This window comes from Maylandia zebra, linkage group LG18, assembly GCF_041146795.1.
Source record: "Maylandia zebra isolate NMK-2024a linkage group LG18, Mzebra_GT3a, whole genome shotgun sequence".
NCBI lineage: Eukaryota > Metazoa > Chordata > Actinopteri > Cichliformes > Cichlidae > Maylandia > Maylandia zebra.
The window spans coordinates 1,931,643-1,953,086 of NC_135184.1; the positions used below are offsets into that span (position 1 = coordinate 1,931,643).

The following is a 21,444-nucleotide window of genomic DNA, read 5'->3' on the forward strand; positions in this document are numbered from 1 at the left end:
TTCCTAAAATCAACAACCATGTCTTTTGTTTTAGATATGTTCAGCTGGAGATAAGACTCCTCACACCACTGAACAAAGTCATCAATGACTGGGCCGTGGTTAATTTCACCCTCTTTCAGTAAGCTGACAATAACAGAGTCATCTGCATATTTAATAATGACCCTGTTTTCATGTCTGCCCTGACACATATTTGTATAGAGAGTGAATAATAAGGGCGATAGGACGCACCCTTGAGGAGAACCTGTGGAGGAGAACACTGGGTCAGACAGAACCCCATTTATTCTCACTCTTTGTGACCTGTCAGTGAAAAAATCTAAAATCCAGCCAACCAGGTTTTTCCTGATTTCAAACTGTTCTAAAAGTCTTTTAATTAAAATATGGGGCTGTGTTGTATTAAAAGCCGAAGAAAAATCAATGAAAATAAGTCTTGCAAAAGTCCCTTTACTCTCTACATGTTTAAGAATCAGATTTAATAAAGTCAAAAGTGCGTCCTCCACTCCTCTGTTGGGCCTGTATGCAAACTGCATTGGATCCAGCTGACCTTCAGTCTCTTTCATAATCACATTTCTGATGATTTTTTCAAAGACTTTCATTACAACTGAAGTGAGGCAACAGGCCTGAAGTCGTTTAGATTTAGGGACAGGAACCACGACTGCTTCTTTCCAAAGAGAGGGCACATGTTGTGTTTGCAAGGATTTGTTAAAAATAACCTGAAATATAGGCCTGAGTTCATCAGCACAAGATTTAATTAGGCGGCCACTAATATTATCAGGACCTGGCTCTTGTTCACATTGACTGTACGAAAGGCCTTTTTAACATCGCTGAGTTCAATAATAAAGTGCTGAGTATCTCTCAGTTTCTGTTTCAGTTCAGAAATATCCTCGCTGAAATCAAAAGAACTAAAACGAGCATAAAACATGTTCAAAGCATTTGAAAATCTCTGTCTGAATTAAAACATCTAAAATGACCTGACTGCTGCTCTGGGGATTTTGAAACCCTGCTATGGTTTTCATACAAGTCCAGGCAGACCCAAAATTTTTTGCAGCAAATTTGCTTTCAAGAAGGTTTTTGTAGCTCTGTTTTGCTTTCAAGATCTCGATTTTCATTTCTTTGGTGGCTGTCTGAAAATCGGTAACAGCCCCTCTTTAAAGGCCTGTCTCTTTTTCCTTAAACAGGATTTGACACTTTTAGTGACCCATGGCTTATTGTTAGCATAGACTTTAACGTGCTTACGGGGTATAATCATGTCTTTACAAAATACTGCATAAGAGCTAGTAACATCCACCAAAGCGTCGAGATCTTCTCCACAAGACTGAATAAAAACTTCCCAATCTGTACACTTAAAACATTCCTGCAAGGTAAGCACAGATTCTTCTGACCATATGTCAACATCCTTAGTCTTTGTCTTCTCTCGTTTTAAGACAGTTTTATAGATGGGCAGAGGATGCACACAGTTATGGTCAGAAGATCCCAGAGGAGGAAGCGGGAGGGATTTATAAGCATTCTTCACCGATCCGTAACAGAGGTCCAACATTTTATCCCGTCTGGTAGGACAGGATACATATTGATACAGATTGCCCAAAGTTGATTTAAGGGAGACATGGTTAAAGTCCCCCATTATAAAGTTTGGTGCATCAGGAGAAAGCGCCTGCAGCTTCTGTACTACGTCTGAAATGATGCTGCAAGTGGAGGCGGGGTGAGCCTTCGGGTGAATATAAACTACGGTTATAAAAAGTTGTGGAAACTCACGAGGGAGATAAAAAGGGCGCAGTGACACAGATAAAAGTTCAACATCTGGTGTACAAATACATTCTCTAACAGTCACAGCGCTACAGTAACGTTTGTTCACATACAAGCATACTCCCCCTCCTTGAGATTTCCCTGTTACTCGTGCATCTTGATCCCGGCGGAAGGGAGCTCCAAAACCGTCGATTGAAAAATCGGCGTCCTGATCCAGCTCCGTCGGCCATGTCTCGGAAAAAGCCATTACACAGCTGTCCCTGAAGTCTTTCTGGAACCTGACGTTTCCCTGGAGTTCATCCAGTTTGTTCCTAAGAGACTGAACATTTCCAAGGATAACAGACGGCAGGGGAAACCGACTGACCTGTTGTCTCCTCATACGCAATTTAACACCTCCACGTCTCCCTCTTTTCCTCTTCTCACTCGTTCTGTTAGAGTCTTTATGTATAAAATCCGGCATACATGAGGTGAGGTCCTTACCATCATACGGTAAGTTAAGTTGTAACAGTTCGTCGCGGGAGTAAACAATCCTCAGCTGACTCACGGCCTCGCCCACCTCATTGGAAACAAGCCAGCACAGTAGAAATCCAACCACAATGAAGAAGAAAGAATCCATGACGTTCTCACTATTGTGGAGCGTGTGTCACTTTGTAAGAAAACTGTCACTTCTTTCAACCAAAACACATGCCAACAAATAAAAAAAGAAATAATAAAAACTTAAAAACTTAGGATGCCAAGCTCTCACTCACTGCCGGTCGCTGCGTGCGCATGTGCCCTGAGTACATACATTTTAGGGCATGTATGAATTACTTTTGACCCATTGATAAGCATAAATAACACTAAATTGTTTTGGTTTTAGCATTTTCTAAATCAGTGATGTCTTTTCATTAAAAGCAAGCGTGAAGTGAATTTTATTGTAATTAAACTTGTTTTATCACATGGAAATTTGAAACATGTAATTTTTATTACATTTATTTGAAACATTGCAGATGTTTTAAATCATAAAGAACATAAACATAAAAAATAACAAAATTAACAAACACAATTTTAAACATTGTCATCCATCTACAGTGAAGTTATAATGAGACTAATATCTAAAACTAAGGTGAATATCATAATAAAAACTTTGAAACTGTTGTTAGCACAAAGCACATTTGGCTTTTCCTCATGCAAATACACGTCCACTTATGTTGAAGCTTTTCTTTAACACAAATAAATGTGTCTTTAATCTTTCAACAGTGCAGTTATAATCACTTGTTTATGTAAAGTCAAGTTGATTTGAAAATTGATTTTTATATAAAAAAAAAGTTTGTTTAGTTCTGGAGTTATAAATGATCAAGGGGTTCCTCTCGCTTCTCTGTTTTAGCCATGAGCTCTGCTTTTTCTTTCATCTCCATCAGAGACTGAACTCGTTTCTTCCAGCCTTCTTTGCCCTCAGATTTCTCTCCTTCAATAAGCATGTCGATGTACTCTGGAGTGGACAGAGGGTTTGGTTTAAGCGCTATCTCTCTAAGTCTGTTCAGACACTTGGAGGACCACTCCATTAATTTCACCACTTCAGCCTGAACATTTTTACATTGATCCTTCAGACTGTCAACCACTCCCTGAAAGGTAATCTTCTTCCCTGTGGCTTTCTGGTGCTTTTCTTTCATTTCTTTCAGTGTTCTTTTCTCTTTAACCTGTTGAATCTCCCATCTGAAAGGCATATTATGATGCTTGTCCCAGGAACATTTGCCTTCACACTGAGTACAGTTTCCATCTGATCCGATTGCATAACAGCCTCTTTTACTTGCATCATCTGGTATCTGACAGGGGTAGTGACAGGTGACACCGCATTCGGAACAGTTGGTGACATACTCTTTTTTGCCCAAAATACTCTTTTGAATAATTTTTGGGACAGTCACTTCAATCTCAAAGTTCTCATTTCTGCTGATCTCTGCTTCATGATCTTTAAGTTTCTCACTCGTCTCTTTTATCTCCTCAGTCTTGGCTAACCGAAGTTTCACCTGCTCCTGCAGATTCTCAACTGAAATCTCGAGCTGCTTTCTTTCTCTGAGGACTTCCTTTGTCAGTGTCAAGCTTTTAGTTTCTATGAGATTCAGAGCAGCAAAAAAGCTCTTTATGCTCTCTGCCCCCATCTCCCAAAACATCTGATCAAAACGTCCTCCTTTACCAACATCACTCCTGCTGACTCTTTCAAATGATTTATTTTCTGCAAACAGCGCTGAATTATTGAATTTGAAGTGAACCGGCAGTCCGTCTTCTGTTTTAGGACATGGGACTCCTGCAGCATTGATCGCCTCGAGAACTGGAGGTGGCTGACCGTCTGCAAATGTCACCAGGATCCTGATGTTTTCTGCCACATCTTTGCCAAAGATTGAGAGCACTGAATCAAACACATATTTCTGTGTTGCTGTGAGTCGTGCTAAAGAAGCCTGAGCTACAAAACACACAGCATCGATGTCAGTGACACCATGTGAGGAAGTGAAGAGATTATGTATCTGCTCTACGATCTCTCTGTCTCTTTCTATGCCTCTTGTATCTCCAAAGCCTGGAGTGTCAATAATGGTCAGAGAGAACGGGATTTGAAATCCCTCCTGGTGGTTGATTTTGTACACAGTGACTTCAGAGGTCTGACTGTGAGCTCGTGATGTTGACTGATCCTCATTAATGAATTTAAACCTGAAACTGTCCTCCCACTCTACACCAACAATGTAGTTGATCATCCCATCGATCAGAGTGGACTTTCCTGATCCTGTCGCTCCAAGAAGCATTATTATACGATTCTGCCTCGTGCTTTCTTCTCCAAAGTTAAACTTCCTGCATCCATCTATGTTCATGTGTTCTTCTGTCAGAGGCAGTTTGTAAACTGAGGGGGAATCAGATTTGATCTTTTTACTTTTATGCCTGAGAAGTTCTTTGAGGTGTTTAAATCTTACGTGTGCCATGCTTGAATTTGGTTCAAGTCTAAGTTTTCCAGGAGGGCTGCAGGGAAAGGTTTTAATAGAAACTTGATTATCCGGCCTGACACCTGCTGAGGTCACTGCTCTGCATCTGAACACATACTCTTTGTTTGGCTTCAGATCTCTCACTGTGACTTCTTCAGCCTTTGCTTCTGTCTTCTGCTGCCATCCATCCTCTCCACTGACACAGTACTCAACAGAGTAGGAGGTGATGTTCTCTGTTCCAAATCTGGGTAGAGAAATCTTCAGTGTCACACTGTTGTGGTTTATGTCAGCTGCTGTCACAGTTTCAGGCTTTGAAGGAGGCTCAAAGTTCTCACTGACAGTAAATCCACCTTCATAAAGGTGGATGCTGGAACCTTCCTGGGTCTCATTAGTTAACCCCACTGTCAGGAACTTCATGTTCTTGTTCTCCTCGTTGGCCTCTGCAAAATCACTGAAGAGTTTTGCTTTTCTCCTCATTTCAGCCGTTACTTCTTTTGAGGCGTACCATTGTTCCTTCTCTACATCATGAGTGTGAGGATCTTGAAGGTCTGGGTTGGTTTTTCCTCTTAAGTATCTATATAAAGCTGAGAGGTACGGTTCATCCTTTCCCAGAGAGGTGAAAACAAAACACACAACATGCTCTGCACTCAGACTTTCCTTGTACAGATCATTTTGAGACGAGATGATTTTGGTGTTTTTCATCATCCTGGTAAAAGACATTAATGTGTAGATTTCTCTCTCTTTACAGTCCATCCACTCGTTCAGGCTTTTGCTGCTGAAAGGTGAAGAATGTCTCTTCTTCAGGATCTCTGCGAGCTCAGCTTCCTCTTCTCCTCCTCCTCTGATTGATGGAAGCTTCTTGGCCAAAGTCTGTTGGAATTCCAGTTTGAACTCAGAGCACATTTCTTTAAAATGTTTAAGCTTTTTGCCAATCTGTGGGAACTGCTGTGCAGTGCTGGTTCTCAGTACATCATTGGACCTCATTTCCACCTCACTGAAGTCCTCCAGGACTGTCTGTGCTTCTTGAACTAATCCTGTACTGATCTGACGGACGAGTTTTGCAGCAGACGAATCTAAACATGTCAGTGCCAGCAGCCAGACCTTCACTGGTACAGCTTTGTCTCCATTGGGTCCCAGTAATCCTGGCAGGCTTTGGTAGACTTTTATTGCATCTTGAAAGGATGTTGGTGGTTTTGGAAGACAAAAGTCTCCATAAAATCTGCAGGAAAATTCATCAACACTTGCCTTTACTTTATCTTTCATCTTCAGGGAACCTTCACCTTCTATAGAAAGAAAGGGAATCTTCTTGATGATCACCTTCAAGTTGCCCTGAACATCTTGATGATCTTCCTGTTCAGAAACTTCACGGTCAAACACAAAGAAAGCTTGTGCTCCATAAAGAATAGCTGTGACTACATGTGTTGCTAAGCCTTGATCAAAAACATATGGATGCTTCACGTTTCCTCTTCCAAGATGATTCATGGACAGCTCCTGGATCTTTGTGGTTGCCTTGTACTTCAGTGTTACTCTGGCCTGATTTCTGGAAGATTTACTATCATTCAGATATTTGGCAGATCCATCAACCTTAACCAGTCCACCCAGGAAACTTGCCTTCAGTGAAGCATTAACATTTAGAGTTAAAAATTTGTCCTCAATTGATTCAGAAGCAACTATTTCAAAATCATTAGAGGCCTGTGGTCTTTCTCCAATATCTTTCATCAGATCATCACAGTCCCACAGAGTCATTCCTGCAAAAGATTAAGAAATAAAAGCACTTTGTTTATCTTAATAAAAAGTATGTTTTCAAACTTCTGGTTAGGCCAAAAGTGTGTACAATTATTGAAAACAAGTTGGACGTTGGAAGACTGTACAATTATTGTTCCACACCAGTTTTTTAAAAACCTACAAGAAATTCTGACTTCTCTGAAGCAAACTATGAAGAGATGATGGGGTGCTTAAAACATTTGCACTGTAATAGCTGTGATGCATCAAGTATTCTTACATGGGAATTCTTACCAGGGATAAGCAAGTCACTGCGGCAGTCATACAGCATCCCGATGCAGAAAGGCTGGCCGAGCACTGCCACCTCCATAGGCCACATTCAGTCTAAACTGGACAAAAAGAAAAAAAACAACATTTTTTTTGCTTGACATCTTTTCACTCACTGTGAACACTGATTTACATTTTTTATCAAACGTCTTGATGCATTCTCAATCATCTATGAAAGTAAATCTCCAAAAAGTTGATTCTGTTCATCTGGACGTAGCGTTTTGCGGGAGAAACGTTTCATCACTCATCCAAGTGACTTCTTCAGTCTCAGCTGACTGCAGGTTTCCCCAATCTTATAAACAGCACATTTGCATAATGACTGAAACCAGCCCACTGAAGGAACAATGGGCCGGGAGGTGCAAATTCTCATGACCATTGATCAACAACCACTGATTAATGTCCATGAGTACCATTCACAGAGAGTTGGGGAATGGCTGCAATCACAGCATTGTAAGATGGCGAAAGATGTACCCTTTGCTTTTAGATGAGAATACTCTTAAAAAGGTATTTGACTTTGCTTAGAAGGCTCGTCTAGCACAGCACAAGAAGTCTGAGACTAGGCAACAAAGGAAGTTTGACTTGTTGTATGTCGGAAACCACCGCAAAATACGGAGAGTGTCCTCCGGGACCAGAAGAGTCAAGGATGCGACACCGAGGATGTGGACAAGTGGGTGAAGTATTTGTCCGACAGACAGCTCACCCAAACAGAGAGAAACATCCTTGCTAAAGGGCTGAATTTTGCTGTCACACCGAGACAAATCCCGCTAGTGGAGCTGATCACAGCCATAGAAACAGCAATTCGTAACAACAGTATTGCAGAAGTGGAAGCAGAGCAACTACGGACGAAAGTTTCAGCCTGTCTCAGCAATGCAAAGCCCCCAGCATCCAACATCACCGTGGAGGAGAGGAAGGCACTCACATCACTTAGTGAGTTAAGATGGCGCCGGTGAGGTCGGCTACCATGCAGGATGCTCTGCCCCAGCTTTTCCACTTTTTTTTAAATTTTTTCATCACTTTTTGCTATATCTGCCATAATCTTGCATGGGCATCATGCAAAACACACAAATTCGCTAAAGTAAAGACACTCTGGTTTCTATTGGTCTACAATACACGAACATTTCACCATGTTTAACTCCGGACCCAACCTGGCCAAAGGAGATCCTGAGAGAGAACAAAGGACGCGACCCTAAGCGACGGCCTCGAGGGAAACGAGCCGGCATCAGGAACAGGCTACGGGCTCACGCACACCGCGCACCCATGCCCAGCATCCTGCTAGTCAATGTTCAATCCATCGAGAACAAGCTTGATGACCTCAGAGCCAGAATCAAGTTCCAGAGAGACATTCGGGACTGCAACCTCCTCTGCTTCACCGAGACTTGGCTGAACCCAGCGAAAACCCAAAAAAGAAAAGTGGCAGGTTAGCCTTCTTAAGACTGTGAGATTTCCATCAGTAATGGGGGACAGCTAAAAGCTGACGTGTACCGTAAACCTACACATACGGATCAGTATTTAAGGTTTGACTCTCATCATCCACTGGAGCACAAACTGGGTGTCATCAGGACGCTACAACACAGAGCGAACACCATCCCCACTGACACAGCGGCCAGGGAGGCAGAAGAACATCAAGAAGGCCCTGAGTAAATGTAGTTATCCCAGCTGGACTTTTGTCAAATCTGGAAAGGCTCCTAAAGAAAGCTCCAGCTGATCCAGGAGAGAAGGACAACCGCTGCCTAAGAGAAAACCTGTAGTGATCACCTGATGTGTCAGGAGTATCGGAGCAGTTGAGACGCATTTTTTTTCTAAACACCGGGTCTCTGTGGCTTTTAAACCCCAAAACACGCTGTGCCAAAAATTGGTCCACCCCAAGGATCGGGTCCCCCGACACAAACAGAGTAACATAGTGTACGCTGTTAAGTGCAGGAGGATTGCCAGGATTTATACATCGGGGAAACCAAACAACCTCTGGCTAAGAGGATGGCACAACACAGAAGAGCCACCTCGTCAGGCCAGGACTCTGCAGTCTTTATACCTACAGGCCAGTGGACACTCTTTCAAGGATGAGGATGTAACATCCTGGACAGGGAGGAACGCTGGTTTGAGGGCGGAGTCAAGGAGGCCATTTACGTGAAAAGGGAAAGACCATCTCTGAATCGAGGAGGAGGCCTAAGGGTACATCTGTCACCATCTTACAATGCTGTGATTGCAGCCGTTCCCCAACTCTCTGTGAATGGTACTCATGGACATTGATCAGTGGTTGTTGATGAGTGGGTTTTGGTCAGTGGTTGTTGATCAATGGTTATTAGAATTTGCATAATTAAGATTAAGGAACTGACCTCCCAGTAGGGCTGCACGATTAATCGTTGGAAAATCGCGATCTCGAGTCATACTTATGTGCGATCTCATTTCCAAATGACAATGATTTAAAAAAAGAAAAGAAAAAAAGATGACGATTGTACTGCAGTTTGATCCGGGACATAATCTGCATGAAAACAAGCTGTGGTGGGGCGTGGTTTGCGGTGCCGTGCGGGCGCACCTGCACGGCATCCGCAATCACGCCCGCCGTGTTAAAACACGGGGACTCAGGGGTTGGTGGGTGTGTGGTGTGACGTGAATTAAAATAAAGTTGGTTCTGAACGTTGCTCCGTGGTCCCGCCGTGCCTTATTCACGCCACATTGGTGCCGAAACCCAGGAGGCGGCACGGCGGGTCCGTATCGGAGCCAGGGAATGGAGGAGCTGGCCCGAAGGGTGGCCGAAATGGTGGCCGCCCAGCGGGAGCAGGCGGCGGAGGTGCGTCGCCAGCAGGAAGAGCTGCAGGACCGGTCCGAGCGCCACCTGGAAAGGATTGGGGAGCTGGTGGCGCTGCTCTGGGCCTGGGCGCCACCCCCACAAGTGTGTCCCGAGGACAGTGAAGCGGTGGAGGAGCCGTGTGGGGCACCTCGGCAGCCGGAGGTGGTGGACGAGTCACGCGGGGGTCCGAGCCTGCCGGAGGAGGAGGAGCAGCTGGGTGAAGGGCTGCTCCTGCCGGGAGCGGTGGAGGAGCCGCTCCAATCGGAGGCGGAGGACGAGGCGGGCGAGGGTCTACACCTGCCGGAGGAAGAGGAGTCGCTCCACCCAGAGGTGGACGAGGGGCTGTGCCTGCTGGAGGTGGAGGCGCAGTGCGGGGAGCCGCTCCAAACGGGAGTGGCGGAGGCGGTGGCGGAGCAGCCGTGCGAGGAAACGGAGGTCCCTGCTCCAGAGCAGCCTGCGCAGCCGGAGTTGGAGGCAGAGGAGCGGGACAGCCCCGCTAAGCCGGGGGTCGGCGGGCTGGCTAGTCCAGCCTCGCTGCCACCAGTCGATTCTGCGCGCCTGACGTCTGCCCAGCCGCCTGTGTACAGGAGCTCACGGCCATGCCTGTGGGGCCGTGTCCGCTTGCTACGCGGCCGACCTCCGGACCACCTTCGCCGTTGCCGCTGGATGCGCGGGCGGCCACCAGAATGGACGCTTCCCCGTCGCTTGGGCTGGGGCGCCGATGTTTTGGGCCGAGTCTCGCCCCAGTTCGCGGGGGGGAGTAGGTTCGGCCAGATTGCTCCCCGGCCTCAATCGGGCGATGGGGGTATGTGGTGGGGCGTGGTTTGCGGTGCCGTGCGGACGCACCTGCACGGCATCCGCAATCACGCCCGCCGTGTTAAAACACGGGGACTCAGGGGTTGGTGGGTGTGTGGTGTGACGTGAATTAAAATAAAGTTGGTTCTGAACGTTGCTCCGTGGTCCCGCCGTGCCTTATTCACGCCACACAAGCGCTCACGGTTCCTGCTCAACAAATGACAAGGGCGGAGCCTTATACCACGTGATACAGAAGCCATCTGGCAGGGAAAAAAACAACGGAGAGCACGTGAAACTGCCCGAGGGGAGAAAACACAATGAGTGCAGAGGAAACGTTTCCTGATGGCGGTGAGAATGACAACCCCACTGTAAAATTACTTCCAAGAAAAGATTCTCATTCCTCCGTGTGGAAGTTTTTTGGCTTCAAAGAAGACGATGAGAGTCAAAAAAATATCATTTGCAAGCTGTGTTTTGCCATAGTAGCAGCACCGCACGGTAACACTACAAATCTGTATAACCACCTCAAACGTCACCATAAAGTGCAATATGACGAAGCTGTAAAGGCCGAGAAAGTGACAGGAGAAACTCCGTCCCCGTCAACCACCCAAACATTAATAACGGGAACGTTATACAGCGCTTCCCCATACCAGTCGACCTCCCGCAGGCACAAAGAAATTACGGAGGTCATCACTTATCACCTGACCAAAGATATGGCTCCCATCAACACTGTGCAAAACGAGGGATTTAGGAGAATGATCAACACCCTAGACAAACGCTACACAGTGCCGTCCCGCAACTATTTTTCTATTGTTGCACTACCTGCTCTATACACGCAGCGTCAAGCAACGGTGGAGACGGAATTACAAGCAGTACAACATTTTGCGGCAACGACAGACTTATGGTCCAGTCGAACTATGGAGCCATACATGAGCCTGACAGTCCATTATGTTACCAGGGACTTCACCATGAAAAGTCGGTGCTTACAAACTGCCTTTTCCCCCGAGGATCACACAGGCGAGACTCTAGCACATGGATTAAAGGAGGGTCTTATCTCTTGGAGTTTGGAGGAGGAAAAAATGGTGTGCATAACATCAGACAGTGGAGCCAACATTGTGAAAGCAGCATCCCTTAATAACTGGACAAGGCTTCAGTGTTTTGGCCACAGACTACATCTTGCTATAGGTAAGCTCTTGTAAGTTGATAATTTTATTTTGTTTAAAAAACAAACAAACAAACAAACAATAGCTATATGCTAGTATGATGTATATTATAAACAACAATAGCAGCATTTATAATACTACAAAAATAGTTCATATTAATACAGCTGTACGTTTTAAACAACAATAATAATTAGGCAATAATGATACTGTAAGATTTTGAATATAATAATAAATTAGTTAATGACAAGAACTGATTCAAATTTTCTTCTATTTTTTCTTGTTAGAGAATTCAATGAAAGATCCAAGAATTGATCGTGCTGTAGGTCTCTGCAAAAAGCTTGTGGGCTGCTTCAGTTACAGTTGGAGACGGAAGAGGGAACTTGCTGAGGCCCAAAAGGAGCTTAAGCTACCAGAATACAAGCTTAAAATTGAGTGTCCAACAAGATGGGGCTCCAGACAAGCTATGGTCCAGAGGGTACTTGAACAGCTACCTGCTATTTCACATGTTCTCTCCTCTGATCGGAAGGCTAGACACCTGGTTCCAACATGACAGGATGTTGAAGTTTTCGAGGCACTCAACAAAACACTCAGCCCACTGACAGACTTCACTGATGCCCTGTCAGGAGAGCAATATGCGAGCATCTCCTCAGTGAAACCAGTTCTCCACCTCTTTGAAACATCAGTTGTGGCTGTGCAGGAAGATGACTTGGATCTCACACGATCAATTAAGTCCAAAGTCCTGGGGTACCTTCAGGTAAAGTAGTCAAAGGAGCTTGCAAAGAAAAGCGTCTGGACTTCTTTAAGTTACTTGAAGACGTTTCACCTCTCATCCGAGAAGCTTCTTCAGTTCTCAGGTCAAATGGTGGAAAGTGGAAAGTCCCAGTCCCACCATTTGACCTTAGAACTGAAGAAGCTTCTCGGATGAGAGGTGAAACGTCTTCAAGTAACTTAAAGAAGTCCAGACGCTTTTCTTTGCAAGCTCCTTTGACTACGATGACCTGGATGACTGAGAACCTTCACAAACATTCAGGTAAAGTACAGTGATCCAAACACACAGGAGCTGTTAGACATTGCCACATCTCTGGATCCAAGATTCAAGATGGACTACATCCATGAGGACAAAAAAAAACTACCAACAAAGCCAGACTGACACATGAGATGACTAGCATAAATTCAGTTGTGGTAATTATGTTTACATCAGATCATATCAGACTCATAATGATATTCACACATTTTAAATTCTTAGAAAAAATTAGATATTGCACTTTATTGTTTTAAAGGTATTACTGTGGTGTGAAATAGAATGTTAAGATCAGCTTTGTCAATTATATTCTCTCTTTCAAAGCAAAGTTCCACCTCAACTGCATCCCCCACCGCCCCCATGAAGAAGAGCCGAAAGACCTTAGGCAGCTTCCTTAAAGCAGCAAAAGGCACTGAGGCACCATCCCAGCCTGAGCAAGATGTTGTCTCAGAACTACAGTCATATTTGCTCTTAAGCAACATTGATAGTGAAGCGGACCCCTTAGTCTGGTGGAGGGAACACAAGGGAGAATTTCCAAGACTGTCTATACTGGCCAAAAAATACCTCTGTATTTCTGCCACAAGTTCCCCTTCTGAAAGGGTGTTCAGCACGGGGGGGGGGGGGGGGGGGGGGGGGGGCACATTGTAACGTGTCTCCGTTCCTCACTGAAGCCTCAAAATGTTGACCGACTTGTGTTCTTGGCAAAAAACCTTTAAGCAGCTGGCTGCATAAAAAAAAAAAAAGGACTATGTTCTCTGTTGAGGTCCTGCCATGGTCAACTATCAGATTGTCATGTCAAGCGTTATATTTTGTTAATATTTGTGGTTTACATTTTAAGAAACATACCTATTACCTACCTCTCTCATCACCTTACACACGCAAAGAATACTGTTCAAAATGTTATTGTTAAAGTCAGTAAAGTATTTTAAGGTTTTGTACGTAAGAGTAGACAAGTGAGACATTTATTGTTTTTATGTTCAGTCTCAACTGTTACGAAGTTGATGTGCAATTAATAAGTGCAATAAATATTTATATTGGAAAAAAAATCGTGAGAGAATCGTGATCTCAATTCCAAGCAAAAAAAAAAATCGTGATTCTCATTTTATGCAAAATCGTGCAGCCCTACCTCCCAGCCCATTGTTCCTTCAGTGGGCTGGTTTCAGTCATCATGCAAATGTCCTGTTTATAAGATTGAAACCTGCAGTCAGCTGAGACTGAAGAAGTCACCTGGATGAGTGACGAAACGTTTCTCCCACAAAACGCTACGTCCAGATGAACAGAATCAACTTTTTGGAGATTTTTTTTTTTTAAATCGAAGTTATAGAATAGAATAGAATGCCTTTATTGTCACTATACAGTTGTACAATGAGATACAGAGCATCTCCTACTCAGTGCAAACATGCTGGGGGTTGGGGGGGGCACAGTTCTGCAGTGCTATATACATATGGACAGTATTAACAGAGGGAAAAAATATATATATAAAATGTGCAAATATAGAAGCCGGTTTTAAAAAAAGTAATAATATGTAATAGATAGTGTTATGTATATACAGTTGGGTTATTGCACATAGAATTTGGTATTGCACAGGCGGTGGTTCATAGAGGAAATGGGAAGAAAAAATACACCGATTATACACCGATTCAATATTAATTTTAGTGAACTCTGAACTCCTGTCTTATCATGTCTTCCTCCCCTCACCCCAACCGGTCACAGCTGATGGCCCCGCCCCTCCCTGAGCCTGGTTCTGCTGGAAGTTTCTCCCTGTTAAAAGAGTTTTTCCTTCCTACTGTCTATAAAGCATTCGTTCATATTGGGTCATCTGATTGTTGCTGTTTTCGCTTTTTTCTTTGTAGTTTTATAGGATCTACCTTAAAATATAAAATAATAATAATAATAATAATAATAATACATTTTGTTTGAGGGCGCCTTTCAGAAACCCAAGGTCACCTTACAAAAAACACAATTAATAAAAGGAACAGCAGTCATAAAATACATAAAATAAGTTAAAATTACAAAACAGAGCTTGACAACAGATAAAATCAGCATTAAAGCGAATAAGCCAGTTTAAACAGATGTGTTTTGAGCTGTGACTTAAATACAGGAAGAGAGTTCCAGAGCCGAGGAGCAGAGCGACTGAAAGCTCTGTTCCCCACAGTGATGAGATGTGAGGACGGAACAGTAAGATGAATAGCAGATGATGATCTGAGAGGGCGGGAAACAGTGGTGATATGGAGCAGGTCACACAAATATGAAGGAGCAGATTTATGGATACACTTGTATGTAAGAAGTAAGATTTTAAAGTTTATCCTGGCTTCTACGGGCAACCAGTGAAGCTGCTGAAGAACTGGGGTAATATGAGCTCTTAACGGAGTACGAGTTATGACCCGAGCTGCAGAATTTTGAAGGAGTTGGAGTTTATGAAGGGACCTTTTAGGGAGACCAAATAAGAGGGAATTACAGTAATCAATATGGGATGTAATGAGACTATGGACAAGGATGGCAGCAGCATGAGGAGTAAGGAAGGGGCGGAGTCGGTTAATATTACGTAAATGAAAGGAAGCAGACCGGGTTATGTAATTAATGTGAGACTGGAATGAAAGAAGCGCCTTCAAGCAACTTTTGTTTTGATTTGCTGTTGTATAAATAAAACTGAATTGAAATTAAATTTAATTACTGTAACTGAAACCATCTGGTATATTTTAATCCCTCTTCTGTCTCCTGAGAATCTCTTTGTGAGGTGATGGCCATTTTCCTGACCCGCCTCCAAAGGGCCAATGAACATCCCTGAATGCAATTGACACTCTATCCTCAACAAGAAGCCTGGACTCGGGTGAGCCTGAGTGTCCTGGAGGGACGTTCCCTGCCGGATACACGATGGACAGGTGGAGGAACTGGAGGGTCGTGTGCCTGGCGGGACTGTCGATCGAGTACATTGAAGACATCTACCTTTTCGGAACCACAATAACGGGGTTCTTGCTGATCTGAGCTGATCTGTGTTTGGCTCTGCCGCTGCCGGGTGCAGTTTGTCGCGCTCTACTACTTTTGTGTTATTATTTTCTGCTCTGCTGTTCTCACGATGTGTTGCTATCCATCCGATCCTCTATGATGCCTCACAATGTCTCTTCGTCCTCCGCCGGCATTTTCCACCCTCCTCCAACAGATGGAGCCTCACTATGAGTTTTCAGCGGTTCCTCTGGACCACGGAGAAGGAGAGGGAGAAGAGGAGGTATTCAGGTAAAGCTCGGGCTTTACTGGCGGCGGGGTTTCGCTGGTAAGCAACTTCAAGCGTGCCTTGTCTCCTCTGCTCAGGAAAGCTCCATAGAGGGGGACTTGTTTTCCACGTCCCTGTTTGGATATGCTGGGCAGCGGCGTGTCTAGAAAATTTTTGTTGGGGGGGCCAGGTAGGGGCACAGATTTGGAGAAGGGTGGCAGATGTAATTGGCAGATAATGTTAAAAAAAAAATTCTACCAACCGTTAACCATAATTCAATAACCCTGTAAACCTAATAACCGAATGCGCTTTTAACTCTTATTAGAATGAGATTTTAACCACTAACGGTGCAAAGTTTTTAGACACTGCGTTGATAAAGTACAAGAGATACAATCAGTGCTTTGTCAGTGTTTACTCAGCAGTCAAGGACAGCAATATTTGCATAGTATTTTTACTGACATATAGTGCACATATGTTTTGGGCAACAACATTTTTGAATATTAAAATACGAAAATTTGTAGCAAACAATTGACAAATTAGCCAATGCAAAACTTTATCTGCCTGTTAAAAAAAGAAGATAATCTTCTCACAAACTGGTGTTTGATTTTGAAACAGGAAAAAAGTGGGGAAACAAATGAAAAGACTAACATTTGAATGAAACCTGAAAGCAAGTAAATACTTTATATGCTGCCTTATGGTAAACTTTGGTAATATTGATAAAGAACAACACTGGCTGATGATGAAATACAGTCAGCTGGCATGGTGACACTGCCAGTATTAACCTGCAGGGCTGGACTGGGACAGAAAATTGGGCATTTTGACTACAGACCGGCCCACCAGGTAGTAAAGCCATAAAGACTTTGAATGAAAACAGACGCTGTTGTGACAGTGATGTACAGTCTTGTTGGTATATGTATGATTTCTATACATTTTACATCAGATAAAAACTTTGTTTGCTAGATTCAGATAATTATTTTTTTTAAAAGTGAGACATTTTAAATGAGAATAAGAAAGAAAAGTATTTCTTTGTGCCCCCCATTCCCTGTTAATGCCCTACCTGCCCCCTGGCAACACTTTGCTAGACCCGCCCCTGCACAGTTACCAGCTGTCAGCTACATAGAAAAGGATCCTGGTGTTATTTGTCTCTCAGAAACAGTTCATAACTTCAACTCATTCATGTCACCTAAAAGGTAAACCTGTTTCTCCATCACAGCTCTGATGGTTCAGTAAGGACATCTCCTGGTTTCATCTTCATGTTTCCCTCTCACCACATATCCAAACCGACATCATGACCAGCAGCTTTACAGCTGTGGCTCCAGCAAACATCAGCTGATACTAGAAATTAATATTAAATAAATTCTAACAACAGCTGATCAAGCTTAAACGTGCTGCTGTTGTTTAGCGCGACATCCGCTGGTTTCCTCTTTCTGGTGCAAAGTGAGCGATAAACAAGAGAGAAAAGCCGATCAGCTGATCATTGATCAGTTTCATGATTGAAGTAGCAACAGGAGAGGGAGGGGAGAGAATGAGAGAAGAGGCAGCTGTGCAGCGTAACGACAGAATAAATCCAGCTTTGTGTCTTTTTCCATCCTAGCTGAAGTCCGGGACAAACTGCGTCTCTTCTCAGCTCAATACGAAACGCATAATATTTTCTCTGAATGAGGGACCATTCCATTTTTAAGGAGCCGTTGGAAACTCCACTAACTAACCTTATGAATAAAATAAAGTTCACCATCAGTAACATCATAGCAACCGAACAGCTGTATAGAAACTCCGTCATGCTAGCTAGTACGCAGTACGAGTTATTGTAACTGACTGTAAAAAGTCAGCACAACGAAAATAAACTCCACCTAAACTTGGTTTATATCTGACCCAGATAGTCAGCAAGTCATAACTTCTTACCTGAAGTTCAGTTCACCTGACACTCGGACTGGTGGCCGCCTCGGGGCTCTCCTCCTGCCTCCCCTTCCCTCATCCACCTGTTGCCTCTGTGGAAGCCCCGCCATAGCCACCACCAAACAACTGAGTTATTTTTACACATCGGCCAGCATCTGGCCAATCCACCACCTCTCATTGTTCATGCCGTTACAAAAAAAAAAAAAAGTCATCAGCCCACCGGGCAAATGCCCGATGGTCAGTCCAGCTATGTTAACCTGTTAATCTTTCGCCGAAATTTTTTTTTCTGCGGTGCCTCTTTCGCGCTTGGTTCTCCTACCTTTGCTAACATGATGCTCATAGTGCAGAAGCCGGTGCTGCATTCACTTACACTCGGATATCTGAGCTTCACTGTGAAAACATAATCGTACATTTGATATTTCATTGAATTTTATTGTTTTAGCTTCGGGGTGGCACCTGGGGTGGCCAGTCTGGTTGGGGGGGTGCCCTGTGCTCCCCCAAGCCACCCCGCTTGGCACGCCACTGACGCTGGACCTGGCTCTTTGAGACCATGCTGCCTGAGGAGGGTTTATCCAGACTCTTCTGCCGGTTGGCTCTTTATTTCCTCGGTGAGTGGATTCTAGGAGCGTGATGGCTCAAACCCTGTGTATCTACGTTCTTTAACTCAAGCCCTTGCAAATGCTGAGGCTTCTACCTTGCTGAACATGGCGCTTTTTAATGCTTGATCTCTGACTAACAAATGATTCTTGTTGAATGATTTCATATTATCTAAAAAAGTTGGAAACAAGGACCCCTTTTCACTCTCTGAACACTTAGATGGCACACTTGTTCTTGGAGGCGACCTCAACCTTGGACTAAATGAAGACATGGATAGGCTCAATACAGCGGGAACTCAGCGTAATTGGCAGTCCACAAATATTATCAAACAGTATAGGGCTTTGGAGTTGACGTCACGCCGCAATGCATTATGGGAGCGCAGCGCCATTTTCGGGGTCTACGAATCAAACCAAACACACTGTGTTGGAACGACGACTACAAGAAAGATGCTTAAAAGCAGCTCAAAAGAGAATGGACTGTATAGAGACCAATTGCGTCCAGAGGCGAAGCAGCAGTACTTGCAGAAAATAGCGTGCATTGGAAATGTGGACCAGTATGAAATAGGGCCGTGGAGTAGAAACCCTGAAGACCAACCGCTACTGACGTAGCCTGACATATTTTCGTACCTTGTCTGTGGAGTCAGCGCGTACAAGTCGTCATTCAAGCAAAGGTAAGTCAGCTCGAGTACTGCGAGTGAAATGCGTTTGATTTCCCTGCAAACATTCAGATTAGTGCAGCATAAATTCATTCATGAGGGGAAATTACAGTGAGAACATGTGGAGGCTGTTAGGTGGATAACATAGCGAGTTCAGTGCATTGATGTGACATTCTCCTGAAGGATTGTTATTCTTTATGGTTAAATAAATTGCACTAATTTATTCATATTTATTATAAATAATCCTAATTAAACATCTTGCTTCCATGTTTGTATCTTGTGTCACTAAAAATACAATTTATTTTAATTTTATATATTGATCAATGACCTGCAGAATCTCCTTATCATATTAAGGGATTCATAATTGTCACTTTATGCTTTCTCCATCTCTAAAGTGATGACATCCTTGCATTACCGGTACATACTTTAGGTTCATTTTCTGCAGGCAGATTTAGAATATAACATGCAGTGTTCTATAGATGGACACATAAAGAAATGAAAAATGACATGTATGTGCTAACTTTCTAAACACTTTGTTACATTTATGATAAAGTGGATAAAACACATTTACGTCGGCCTTGGCTCATTAGTTCTTGTCTTTAAATGAACTTTGTCTGTGTGTGTTTCAGGTGCTGCACTCTCAAAGACTGAATGAACCAGCATTGCAGCCATGGGTCACTGTGAGCATCACTGGGAAGGTTGAAGCCGCCCACTGCACCTGTAAGGCCGGAGTCGCAGAGACCTGCAGCCATGTCGCTGCTCTTCTGTTTAATGTAGAAGCAACAGTGTTGATCCGTGGCACAAGGACTGTTACAGATGAACCTGCATACTGGGTTTTGCTGGGTAATGTGACCAAGATACCGCCAGAGGTTGGCCATAAGATAGACTTCTCTTCAGCTGCCCAAAAAAAGGCTCTTGATCAAAACCTAAACAGACCATCTGTAGTGACAGGTAAAAGGAGCCGTCCTCAAAACAGAAAAATCCCACCTGCTACTTTGGAGGAGTTGTCACTGCTATTGGATACTTTGCTGGAACACAGTAAAGCTGTGGGTTGTGGGAATGACCCATAATGTTTTATCTAGGGGTCTACATTTATGCCTGTAGTGCACTGCCGTGTAAATAATTTGCATTTACTGAATATGTACTGACTGAGTCCCACTGTTCAAAAGTTGAATAAAGAAACAAACTAATTTTTGCCTCTTTTTTTTTTTTATTGAAACCACCTTATAGAACATCACATCAGTTACAATGTAGAATCCATGTCATTTATAGTTTACAAATGACAAAATGTTTACACAAAATCATGAGTGTTTACATGATATCACCCACTACTAACATTATTTACTGTATCTTTTGAAAAAATACAGCAATTTTAACAGCACAAGACTTAAGAATATTTAACAGGAGCAGGTTTCATTCTTCCCTGGTTTTATTATCACACTGTTCACCAAAACGCAGCAAACCTTCACCATCTTATCCAGAAGGGTCACCTCTTCACCCTCACATGGAAGAAGTAATCTGATTGGCATGGTGGTATGTTTGAAGCAGGTCCCTCGTGTAGCGCTGGAACCCAGTCACGATGTTTCATCCATTTCATAGGCTGGTTTGCTGCAATAATGCCAAATAATTAGCAACTCTATAAATAGAAGGTAGTTCTGCAAAATCACTCAGTAGGATGTTTGTTCTAATTTGCTATGAGCTCAGAGCGCATAGAAAATAATACTAATAGGCTATAAAGAGTGATATGAACATATTTAGAACTTACCGGAATGAAAATGTCTGGAGCACCAACAGATATTTGGAGATGGAAGAGAACTGGATATCAGCTCGTCTCACAGCTGCTATCCAGGCCAGACGCCTTCGTTTGGTAACATCGATACACGAGCTGCTCATGTTGCTTCCAGGTTGGGAAAGAATGAAAAGATAAACCATTTTCAACCTTATTCTCTTGCCGGTCGTGTAATCGAACATTGCAGCCGACCACACAGCAAATACGAACCATGGCTGTTGTGTGTGACTTCGCTCCCTTTTCACTTGCGCTAGACCCCCAAAATGGCGGATCGGGCCAAAATCCTTTCCACGCCCACCCCCCGTGACATCACGCTCCAAAGCCCTATATGAGCGACTTTGGTCTTTGCGATGCATGGCGCTCCCTTCACCCCACCAGTAAGGAATATACTTTTTTCTCACATGTCCATCACTCCTACTCTCGTCTGGATTATTTTTGGGTCAGCAGCTCACTGCTGAACGACATTTCAGACACTGAGATTCACCCTATAGCTGTCAGCGATCATGCTCCTGTATCTTTAACACTAATGCACAAGAATAATACTACGCCAAGAAAAAACTGGAGATTTAATACATCACTACTTAAAGATGAAGACTTTATTAAATATTTTGAAAAAGAGTGGACTTCATATTTAGACTATAATGACACTCCCGGAACTTCAGCATCTGTTCTATGGGAAGCAGGGAAAGCTGTGATGAGAGGTAAAATAATTTCTTTCTCATCACATAAAAAGAAAAAAGAAAACAATATTCAGGAATTAGAAAAAAGCATCAAATCACTAGAAGAAGCCTACGC

The 21,444-nt window shown here is 43.5% G+C and overlaps 1 protein-coding gene across 1 annotated transcript in view; it reads right to left on the reverse strand.

Annotated features, from left to right (window-relative positions):
* Positions 1-2,706: 2,706 nt before the first annotated feature.
* Positions 2,707-21,444, reverse strand: part of LOC112430827 (uncharacterized) — a 33,815-nt gene continuing 15,077 nt past the window's right edge. Inside the window, exons 2-3 of the mRNA XM_076876649.1 lie at positions 6,705-6,799; positions 2,707-6,436 (exon numbers count right to left, since the gene is read on the reverse strand). Coding sequence (XP_076732764.1) covers positions 3,066-6,436; positions 6,705-6,789 — 3,456 coding nt within the window. The 5' untranslated portion in view covers positions 6,790-6,799 and the 3' untranslated portion in view covers positions 2,707-3,065. The remainder of the gene's footprint in view (positions 6,437-6,704; positions 6,800-21,444) is intronic.